At 40.8% G+C, this 12,223-nt stretch overlaps 1 protein-coding gene across 1 annotated transcript in view; it reads left to right on the forward strand.

Moving 5' to 3' along the window:
- The first annotated feature begins 137 nt into the window (after positions 1–137).
- rab2a (RAB2A, member RAS oncogene family) overlaps positions 138–12,223 on the forward strand; it is a 24,240-nt gene continuing 12,154 nt past the window's right edge. Inside the window, exons 1-3 of the mRNA XM_023404057.2 lie at positions 138–331; positions 8,869–8,940; positions 10,222–10,289. Of these exons, the coding sequence (XP_023259825.1) occupies positions 286–331; positions 8,869–8,940; positions 10,222–10,289 (186 nt within the window). The 5' untranslated portion in view covers positions 138–285. The remainder of the gene's footprint in view (positions 332–8,868; positions 8,941–10,221; positions 10,290–12,223) is intronic.

A 12,223-nucleotide genomic window follows, 5' to 3' on the forward strand; every position in this document is an offset into this window, starting at 1 on the left:
TGCCACCCTGAACTGACCCCTGTTTATATTTATTTCAGTAAAGAACGACGTATTCAATACATATTGTGAAGTTTCCGAGGATACCCTGAAGGCATCATACTGTAGCGTGGCGAGGGCGGTTCGTGTGACGTAGAGCGCAGGCTTTGGCTGTTTATTGTTCCTGCCTCAGCACGGACAGAGAAAACGGGCTAAGAAGCTGCCAGCTACCTTTTTTTTTCACACGGTTAACGGTTGGTTTAACGAGGGTGTAACGGTCGAGACAACTGACTGCACAAACCAGGGGCCATGGCGTATGCGTACCTCTTCAAATACATCATCATCGGAGACACAGGTAAACTGCAGCAAGTGCCAGCTACACTCCCAGTTAGCATTCAACTAGCTTTTAGCTGTTAGCTAGCGGAGCATTTCCGCAGTGTTGGTTGGTCCAATGACGTGGTAAAAGCAGAGACGCAAGAAGTGGGATGACAGCTCCAATTCTTCACCGTTATCAAATTTGTATTGTATCTAAAGTACCCTGACAGTGGCAGAAAATTACTCACAGGCACCATAACTAAAGCTTTTCCTATACTACTTTAGCATGGTAGTTGTTGACACTGGCAGATGTATGTCGGGCCTTTTGTCCGTTTGTGGCGAGGGTGGGGGTGTTAGCCACAGCTAACAAGCCCAGCTAACTGCCTAGCTAGCGTTTGCTATTTCACTAAATATTTAGCAAACAGCTGTCACGACTGTAGATTAACGATCAATTAGATCTCTATACACGACACTGATGATTATTACATGCATTTCTTATTGTTGTGGTTGCATCATCAAATAACACAGCTTACATTAGCTAAGCTTCTTGTCAGAAAAGGCCAAAACGTCAAGCTAAAGCCTCCAATATTCCTTGAAATGGCGTAGAGCAGTTGTTATTTCTGACCAGATTTCTGTTGCACGAATTGGACAGTGTGTTGACGTTTCTGTTCTGTACTTTTTACAGGATTGTACCTTTTTCTTTCGTCCAGGTCATTATGTGGAAAAGCAGTGGGTAGTAGTTAATGTTGTCATCTGTTTATTTTCAGCTAGCTGTCCTGATGAGGGGCATGCTCTGTTAACTTGCAGTGTGGCAGCAGGTGCATTTCAAATGCTGCTGTAAGGGCTGTCATCTGAGCTACACTGAGAAATTTAAGGGGATAATATAATGCAAGGAGCCACAAAAACAAAAACCTTGAGCCAAATATACAGTCAGGACAAACAGGTGAAGGAAGGACCCATTTAGATGTTATTAATTTTCCATGCAGTGTTTTATACATCATTAGTACAGAAGAGTAAAGCAAGAAAAACTATTTTGAGGGAAGTTAATAAACATGTTTGTAAAAGATTCAGAAGGTTTCCATGGGTCCTTGATATCCTTGAATGTTTGTCAGTTTGAGAGAGAAAACCAAGGCCTTGAAAGTTTTTGAAAATAGACAGTGGTCAATGAAAGTGCTTTGATTTATATATTCTGTGCAAAAATAGAAATTTAAGTTTTTAAAAAAATATATTTTAGTTTTTTTAATGTAAGTAAATAGACTGTGTTGCGGTCTGCATATGTGCAAGAGACTATATAGTCTGCAGTCACTGTAGCCATCCCAGTTGAACAGTGTTCACATGTTCAAGCCCCTCTCTTTTTTTAATGCTTTTGTAAAGCCTGCTAGCTTGCATTATAAAAAGTTATTAACCTTGATCCAGGTCTCAAACTGTGCTGTGAATTTGAGGGAATTTGGTCTAGAAAGTCCCTGAATTTGTTGTTTGAGAAGGAGTGGAAACCCTGTTGACAGTATACATGTGTTAATTTGCTTTACATGATCACTGATGGGCTGCTTGTTTACTTCTGGGTTATTGCGAAAGAGGTTCGTGTTTTGCCTGCTGTTGCTGTTTATCTCAAGTAGTGTCTGCTGAAGCCAAGGTCCTAGCTTGATTACATGTATGTCTACACCAGAAATAGTCTATAGAGTTCCTTGTGCATCGAAGCAGTGTTTATTTGTCAAATTTTGTCAAGTATGGCAAAATGTAGAAATGATAATTGCATTAAGTTTGACCATCCTTGGTGCACTGTGACACTGGAAGGATATGCCAAAAAAGACAGATGTTGTGATTGTGACGAGTCATGATTTTAGTGGGAATGTTGTTTTGTAATTTCATTTTCGTTGAAAAACATATAAAGATGATGATGTTATGGTTTTTTTTCCTGGGGTCTGTCAAACAAGCGTGTTGCCTCATGTGTAGAGAATATGATTTGTAGGCTCTGTAGCCCCACCATGCTTCATTTATAATGGTATATTCTGACACATTTTACCTTTATCCAGAAATTGCAGCTCCTGTGATTTGGATATTGCACTTGGCCACACTGCGATTTCAATAATACTTCAATGAATTGTCCAGCCCCAGGTCGGTATGTGACCAGTAGCATTACAACTGCTCATAAGTATTATTGTAGACTGCCAGAGAATCCCATCTGCTGTACTGAAGTGCTTCCACAAGCGACGGCACCACATGAGGCCCTTAAACAGACCCATACATGCATGTATCCAGGATTGTTGTTTGGTGTCGGAAATATAATTGTCAACAGCACTTAACCTTTGACATCATAGGTCCTGTTATGTTTGTTGAATGGAAAGAGAGAATAGAAGGAAGGAAAGAAACAGAGCTGTTACAGACATACAGCTGTTGATCAAAACAGCCATTTCTATCCTGTTGCAGGAGGATTTTACTAATTTGGGGGAGTGTTTGGGAGCCTGTTTGATCCCTGAAGCTCCCTAACCTTGCATTGTCAAGTTGCCAAGAAAAGGTTTGTTGTTAAGATCAGGGACGTGGTGATAATTCACATAACTGCACATCTTGATCTTAGTAAAGACGAGGTTATAATAAAGTTTTATTCTGAATGTTTTCGGTCCTGTGTAGAGGAGCCAGTTTGTGATATAACTTGACCTAACCCCACACTGTTTGGCTGTGATCCGTCTGCCCATGAATCATACTGGACCAAAAAAAAAAGAAAAAGAAAACCAAAGGAAACATTTTTTTTCCCAGCTGTAACCGAATCTTTGCCGTTACATTCCAGATCCACATCGTCAGTTCTTTCACATGAGACACATCGTCTGAGCAATAATCATTTCTGTATCTGTATTTTAAAGAAGAAGTGGGGGTGAGAGTTTATCCAACTCCCAGTTTCTTTAATGTTGATAATGAAACCATCAGTCCAGCAAATCTGCAACTTTTAAAATTACAATTTGCAGGTGTGCAAATATCTGAAGGAGGCAGTTTTGTTGGGGGATGTTTGCTGATGCTGCATGATATGAATTTCAATCAACAAATATATCAACAGTCACGCTGGTTGAAATTAGACATGTATAGAAGATAAATAGAGAGATCATATTGAGCAGGAAACTCGCCTCTACATATGAGCAGTATTGTGTGTGATGCGAGTTGGTTCTGGTGATAAATTGTGTTTCGTGATATTATTTGTCTAGTTGTTTGCTAACCTGAACAAGCAGTCAGTCAGGTTCTGTTAAACACCGGACTAATCCTTTAACTTGATGAAGTCAACTATTTGCATCAAATCCTTGAAGCTGTAACCAAGAAATCTTTGGAAGTTTCATTATAATTGACTAAAACCTTCAGGTAATTAGAATAGATTATTTTTGACTAATAGTTTATTCATGCTACTAATACTTAACAGTTTACTAAAAAAGGATAGTTTCAGCATTGATCCTCTGTATATAGTACATCATCATTTAAAGTAATATACTTGTGGAAAAGAACTAGTGTATATAAATAAAAAGACGTGTTCACATTTGTAAACAAAACGGCCTCCTGCCAACTTTTGCTCTGGAGGTGCAGGCTTTTACAATTTACTATTATTTAAATTAATTCCTTTTATGAAGTATCTATTGTTGTTTATATTGTGTTTTTATTTTGCCCTTTTGCACCCACACATCAGCCTTCAGGTCCTTATCCTGCAGACTGATGGAGAATCACCTGTTACTTTGATCAGCCAGGTGTTATCTGCCCTTCATTATCTGATGCTTTTCATGGCCTACAGTAGTTTGACATATTCCAGTTGGGTGTGTCTGTTTGTACCCTAGTAACTGCCATGTAGAGTCATGGTACACCAAAGCAAATAACCGTATATCCGAATGTAATAAGACCAGCAGCCTCGACCAGAAAAACCTGCGGTCTCCAGGCTGGTCCAGCTGATCACTGAACTCATGCTTCATGACACAGACTCCCTCATTTCCCCTCAAGGTCACAGTCTAACCCTAACCTGCTCCATAGCAACGGTTGTCCACACACGTCTGTCTGCGTGATGTGCTGTTGTGAGAGACGCTGGCGTGATTTCCGGTTCGCTAGTTGTCCAACAGGACTAGTTGGATCATTTGGTTTAACCAGTTGGCTTAGATCTGTGGTGATCATTACCACGCTGCAGAGAACGAGGAAGACACGCCAGCTCCAGCCAGTCAGTTATGTTGATGAATTTTTAAAGGTTTAATGCACAAGCAACATTTTGAGACACAGTTCTTTCTTTATTTGTGTCTAAGCCACTAGTTGAATACAATTGTGTTCCCAGTGCCATTTCCCAAACCGGTTCTTGTACAGCTTCGATTATGTTCTTACACTGAGCAGGTGAGTCTTTGTGACAGGTGATTATAACCGGGAATTCCTTTTCATGTCACTGTTTTCTGGTAATTATAAAAACATAAATTTATTCCTTTAAAACAGAAGAAGCTCATAGTGAAACTTTTTTTTTAAATATAATTAAAGTAACACTAGTAAAACTGATTCACCATGTGTCATTCATGTTTTCTGAAATGTAAAATTAGTAAGAAAGCAGCTCTGCCCGGAGGCATCCTGGTGTTAAAGAATCTGCCCATATAGTGATGTTTTCATTCATCAATATTATAGTTTTAATAACTCGTTCTGATCCAAACGAAACTGATTCTGTGTACACTCGTCAACTAGCTTCTCCTTCCTCACCTGAGCCTGTCTGTGGAGACCACACCTGTAATCAGGTTGTTCTCCACATAAGTTCTGCTCCTCAGCTTAGAAGAGTTAGTCACTGCACACAAAGGTTCCTTGATGTTCTTACTCTGCATGTTAATTTGGGAGCATATCGTCTAGATGTGCCGTCAGGTGGCCAGTGCTGGAATGGGATGCTAACTGTAGCTTACTTAGCTAGCAATTCAATTTTTCCGTCTGTCGAACAAAAGTGTTACCAAACGGGTTTTCTCAGGTTGCTCGAGATTTACCTTCAACGTACCACATCAACTCCGTTCTTAAGGAAGGATGTTTTAACCAATTATGCATTAGCTGTAGCTTTCAACTTCTGCCTCATCCTGCCTCGGGTTTGCTCGCGTACAGGCAGGTCTCTCGTCCCGCTGTCCTGGACTGCAGCTGCTGATGGTGGTTCTTGTTCTGCTCCAGTAGAGAACTACACCAAGCTTACCAAGGCTGCAGAGCAGAACCAGGTCTGCTGCTGCCAGCTGCAGGTAGCGGGTTAGCTGTTGAACTGTTGACAGTTTGAACTTTGAATTAAATACGTAAGTATAGAAACTGTTAATGAAGTAATCTGTACGATTCATCTGAAAAGTAGATCATATCACCATATAAGAGGTTTAAGCACACTAATGATGTTTGCACCGATTATATATTATATATATATTTTATCTATATATCATTGCCACATCGGCCTAGGTTTGAATCTGGCCCACTGATTGACTGACAAACAAAAACTGTCAGCAACTATTTTGATCAGAATAATTTAAAGAAAAACTGGGGAAATTCTCAAAACTTGGATAGTTGTTGGACAAAACACTGACATTTCAAGATGTCACCTTGGGTTCTGGGAAATTGTCCTGAAGCATTTTCACAATTTTCTGACTTTTCTTTTTAGACGAAACAATTCAAGAAAATAATTGACAACTTAATTGTTACTGAAAATATTATGAAATTGCAGCCCTGCATTTTTTTAAATCAGCCTACACGTTCTCCTCTGAAGTTCCTCTGTACAGCAGCGTTGTTCCATGGAGCCCAGTCACCTGGCGGCCTTTTTGCTTTGTGATGACCCAGCGGGTTCTTCACACACTTCACCTGAATTACCTCTGCGTGAGAAGAGCTTCTGGTTCGGTGTCGTTATTACCTCAAGCAGCAGCCGGAGGAAAGACCTCGCGCTGTAACATATTACACAAAGATCTCCTCTAATTATGACTCTGATTACAGCCACTCTCACCATCTGAAGCACAGCGGGGTTTGATTGTGGGCTGCTATAGATACTTTGCTCACGCTGTTTCCCACAGGTGTCACACTGTCACCTCTTGTCTAGAAATAGGAGGTTATGCTCTGCTGGAATTATATGTTAATTGTATTGTGAGTAATTTAGCTAATTGGAAAAAGTAAAGCAAATAGAAGCGAAATTCCTTCATGATTGCTGTGTGTTTGCTGCTGAGCGTTGGTGGGAGAAAAGTGAAGCGTGTTGTAAACGTGTGTGTGTGTGTGTTGACCCGCTCAGGTGTGATGGAGGAGACCGTGACGTGAATGTAACGTGTCTATATAGCTGCCCTCCTTGTGATCCCTCTATCCTTCCACCCATCACTTATGATCTTCATCACACAATTCCTGCCTAGCAACGGCAATGCCTGGCAGCGGTAACCCTTGGAAACCACAAAGGAGAAGACCATGTCCCTCTCTGTCACCTCATTGACTCTCTGTCAGTTTCTCTTCCTGTCCATCCTCTTCTCTCCTTCACCATAAACCTGAGAATCAAACCTGCATCTCCTCTGTGTGAACTACAGACTCTGAGCCTGAAGCACTTTCATATTCGGTTGAAGAGAAGATGATTCACTCTCATTTTTACAAGCAAATAGACATTGAATCATTATTTCTCGTGCAGTACGTTAGAGGTAAACACGGGGCAGTCCGTAGCATTATTTCGTTTTTTGATAAATGCATCAGGAGTGAATTCGTTGCTGGTGGATTATTTTTCTTCCGGTTAAAATCTGTTTGTTGATGTAAATTAGTTGGTCTTTGCTTCTTGTAACAGTTGTTGTTGTTGTTGTTGTTGTTGAACGTACATTAGCAGAGTTATTACCTTCATGAAAGAGGTTATGTTTTCACCCACGTCTGTTTGTCAGCAGGATTATGCAAATAGCTCTGAACCGATTTGCACCAAACTTGGTGGAGGGACGGGGCGCCGGCCGGGGAAGAGCCCGTTACCATGTGGTGCTGATACATGAGAGTAGTTTCAGCATCGTCATGGTGTTCAGATCTGACTTTGTTTCAGATATTACAGATTTTACAGTTATTGATTTAATCTGTATTTATCATCAATCAATTGTTCAGTCTATAGTGAACAATAAAATGAATGTATCTTATACATATGGAAGCTGAGAAAGGCCACACTCCATAGATAACAAAGCTTGTTTATTTCATTATAATGACTTTGTTAATTGGAGATCAGATGATGGAAACTTCTAGAGCTGTACAGTTAAAATGTCAGGATGACACATTGACCAACACATTGATCAACGCATTGATCAACGCTTTGATCAACGCATCAGACAACATTTCAATCAAGGGCAGATTCAGACCTCGTCAGCTAATGAGTTGCTAAGGGTTGTTGCTACGGAGGAGTGTTACTGCGACTTAGTGTACGAGGTTCTGTCAAAATAGTTTTCTCTCGATAATATCTTGGGATAACGAGCTTCCTGTTATCTTGAGATAACGGCACAAAAATAATATTTGCGGCTTCCGTAGCTTTAGTTTTTTCATTTAATTTATAAATGGAATAATTATATTTCGCTCACAGCAGAGAAACGAGAACAGAAAATGTTTGAATGTTTGTTTAATCAATTATAAAAATAGTTTCACTAGATTTTCATTAGAAATGGATCTTTAATCTGAAAACACAAACAAAAAGTTAATAATTACACTGACCAATGACTCAAAATTCAAGTATTCAAATGTAAAAATATAAAGGATATTGTACGATTAATGTCTAAAAATGTATTATATAAAACTATAACACCGTTTCATGTTTGGGAATCAGATTACATTTCCTGAAAAAGCAAATGTTGTGTAGCGTTCACCTGCCGGAGGACGAACACTAAGACGGTGGAGCAGCTGCATCAAACCTGTTTAGTGTGTTTCTAATGTTCAGTGTTTGTTTTTAGCACATGTGAACTTACTGTTTTTGATCTAAAGGCTTGCAAGAATATGTTTCCTCTGTTCACGTACAGCATTTCCATATAATTTCATAATGCTATTAAAATAGTTTTGACTCAATAATTAAATTTAATGATCCACAGCATTTTTTTTTTTTAACTGAATTACTAAAACTATTTAAAACCAAACATTGGTTAGTTATAGAAATGAATCTTGACACCACGCGGTTGTGAGCTCAGACCATCTGAGGGTGTTTGTGGATCTGAGATCATAACGTGGTGTTAATAATGAGCAGATTCACTGGGACCCTTTTTGGAAAAACAGCAGTGAACACAACACGTAACAAAGACGCCAGCCGGTCAGTTCGCTCAAGTCATCTGAGCTGACTCATGTTGGAGAAGCAGCGTGGAAGCGTCCTGCTGCGGGTGTTTGGACTGGATGATGACTCCGATATTCCCACATTAAACATTAATTAATTATATGTAAGAAGTGATAATTACTGTTGTACATTTGTAACTTCCTGCAGAGTGTTGTCTCTCTGCGCCGTGTGGGAGTCCGCAGCTCAGGAATGCGATAGATTTTATAACCGTGTGTGTGTGTGTGTGTGTGTGTGTGTGTGTGTGTGTGTGTGTGTGTGTGTGTGTGTGTGTGACGCTATAATGCTCTCTCTCTGACGTTGTGTGTTTTGTCTTTCAGGTGTGGGAAAGTCATGTCTATTACTACAGTTCACAGACAAGAGATTTCAGCCAGTTCACGACCTCACCATCGGTAAGACATAATCATAACACGATCGGAAATGTATTCATGTTTAATAAATGAAAGACAGAGCAGTAAATGTCAGGGTTTATCTGTAGTTAATTGTTTTTTTATTCTGTTTTATTAATGAGGATAAACAGATTGTTTTTTGTTCTGCTTAATTATGAAGGTTCCAACCCGATGATAATTAACTTTGCTTCGGTTTATTATTTGCTTCAATCCTCGTTATCGCAATAATTAACACATTCAACCAATCCCTGTGAATTCCCCGTGAAATTACCGCAACTTTTCCGCAAATCTGACCTATTATCAGAGTTTCCCTCGAGTTGAACCAATCACAGCAGTCCCTGATCAAATCCCTGATGATGTCACCAAACTCACTTCCTTGTTTGTGGTGTTGAAGCATGTGGTGAAGCTGCAGACGTGTGTGACATCACTGTTAAAGACCGAGTGAAGACGTTCAAACGTGTCTTACGTTAAAGGGTTAAATAGTTTTGTGGCGCTGCAACATGGTGGAGGAACCACAGGTGTAGAGCTGCCGGAGCCTCCGCAGCGACGCTCCACTACGTTTATTCTCCAGAGGAAATAAAATATCTACAGTCACATGATCACGTTTATTTATCTACGTTTGAAGAGCTTGAAGATCCGATCATCACTGAAGAGTCTGAGAAAAACTCAAGGTCACAGTCATGTTGATATTTAAGGTGTATTGAAAAAAAACACAAAACTAAAAACATCCCAACGTTTGAGAAAAGCTTCTGTGAAATCAGGTATTTTAGCCGCAACAATCCCAAATCCTGGAGGGACTGACTAAAGAGTTTATGTACAGACACAAAACACATCACAGCTGTCACGTTAATAAACTTCATATCTGATGAGCCATTAGAAATGTTCAATATGTTTGACAACACACACACCAGTTCCTCTGAAGTGCATGTTGGTCAAACAGGAGTCAGTTACAGAACCTTGGGAAAGTGTTCAGGTGTCTACACTCAGGACCCGTGATGACGACGCATCTTTACAACATTTCAGAAATAGGAGCCACTAAATATCAAACTCCAAGTGTCACAGCAAAACATCTGAAGACTAACGTCAATCTGACTCTGAAGTTTTTCCTTTGTTAATACATTATCACAAGATCCAGGGGTGTGGATTGTAGATGAATATGATTGTAGATCATGTGGGACGTTACAGATGTGTTAGATGAGTAATTATATGGTGCTTTATTATTCCAGCAGGTGAGAAACTTTCTCTAACTGCCGCTCTTTGGTTTGTGTGTGTCTTTGTGTCTAGGTGTGGAGTTTGGAGCGAGGATGATCACTATAGATGGCAAACAGATCAAACTGCAGATCTGGGATACGGTAATATATTTATCTTTGTCTCATCACATTCCCGCCTCCGTAACAACATCTGAGGAAACGCTACGTTCTTTAAACGGCGTGAAGTAATAATAATATATAATGATGATAGACTTTATTTGTAAAGAAGCTTTCGTACAAGAAATGAAGAAATGAAATGCACCAAGTTCTTCACATGAAAAGACATAAAATGAACAAAAACATGTTAAAAACATTGATGCAAAATGAGATGGAATAATAATTTTACATTAATCAGATCAAATATTGAGCGCAATCAAAAGATGAGTGAATTTACCTGAAAGTGTCGTAACAGGAAAACTATTGAAGCATGTCAAATACTTCGTATCTTCAAGGTGCTTTATGTGGAAACAAATTCTTTTCACTGTATAATTTGAATATATCATTAAAAGTCAGTGATATTTAAAGCTACAATATGCGATTCCTGGAAATGAAGCTAATCGCTAGCATGAGACTCAAAGGCAAACCGCTCCCAGGGCTCTAAAGGGGGTTACACCATCCATCCATCCATCCATCCATCCATCCATCCATCTGCAGGATGGATACGAATTCAAACATCTAAAGTGGCACAGTACGAATTGTTCGAACCCCTTCCTGCCCAGGTGACGTTCACCGACCACCTTACAACCTTCACTCCAGCTGTCCCATGCATTCTTCCTCTTGATGTTTCCTTATAGAGGATATCGACATTGGATGTAGTCAAGAGGATGTGGGAGTTAAAACTGCACGGCTGAGTGTAAATGTAAAGTAATGAGGAACCACCTACATCGAGCAGGAGCCATTCAGAGGGAAGTGATGTCCCTCATGGTTTCGACTGGTAGAGAAGAAAGTTCAGTTTTTAATTTTCTCTGCCCTCGTGATGTTTTCCTTGATGTAAGAGTAGTGAAGGAGCGGGACGCCTCGGTGGCTCACCTGGTAGAGGGCGTACCACATAGGCTTAGTCCTAGTCCTGAGTTCAAGTCCCACCCCCTCTCTCCCTCCCTGACCTTCCTGTCTCTCTCCCACTGTACTATCAGAACAAAGGTCAAAAATGCCCCAAAATATAACTGTAAACAGTAGTGAAGAAAGTGAAAAGGATGTCATGCTGTGATTTGTCCTGGAGGAAGTGTCCTGTACCTGCAGTTAACCAGGTGACCAGCAGATGGAGCCACAGCTCCATTTTAAAACACTCTGTGAGTGAAGAAGGCCTGAAACAGTGATGTGAGTCCCGCTCCCCAAAAATCAGAAGACCACGGCGGGTTTTCCGTTCTACCGGCGGGATAATCATCTTCACCTCGCCGGTATTAAATACTGGATGGTTAAAATGACAAGCAGCAGCGACTGGTACAACTCACCACCACCAACAAACAGTTAGAGAAACCTGTGTGTGTGTGTGTGTGTGTGTGTGTGTGTGTGTGTGTGTGTGTGTGTGTGTGTCTGTGTGTCTGTGTGTCTACACACAAGCATACAGGCCAGATGGCAGACAGACACAGAGATCCCTCTTTTCACCCTTATTTATCATTTATTCCCTTATAGCATTATGGCTGACTGACTGACTGGCTGACTGTTTGTTCCAGTGGCCACTTAACATGGTGTGTGGTTCACTGGCCGCCTGCTCCTCTGGCTGACTGAGTCACTGACTGGTCGTCTAACTAAGCGACCGACTGCTTCACTCGCCACCCGACCGGCTTCCCGCCGGGTGACGAACTGGCGGCCTGGTCCGCTGACTTTCTGAGTGATTCATCGACTGACTGTTTCTTACTGACTGACTGTCTGGTGTTTGAGATGAGGTCAGAGCGGTGCAGGGCTGCAGCTGCTGGGATAGAGTGCTGTTTTGTTTTCTGCTCCGGCCTGGTCCAAACACAGACAACATTGTTACAGTACAGCGGCCGGAGACAGAGGGTGAATGGACGTGGCGGCGAGGGGTGGGGGGTTGGGCG

This window comes from Seriola lalandi, unplaced genomic scaffold (assembly GCF_002814215.2).
Source record: "Seriola lalandi dorsalis isolate HSWRI2012SDOR001 ecotype SW California unplaced genomic scaffold, Sedor1 jcf7180002054208, whole genome shotgun sequence".
Classification (NCBI taxonomy): Eukaryota; Metazoa; Chordata; class Actinopteri; order Carangiformes; family Carangidae; genus Seriola; species Seriola lalandi.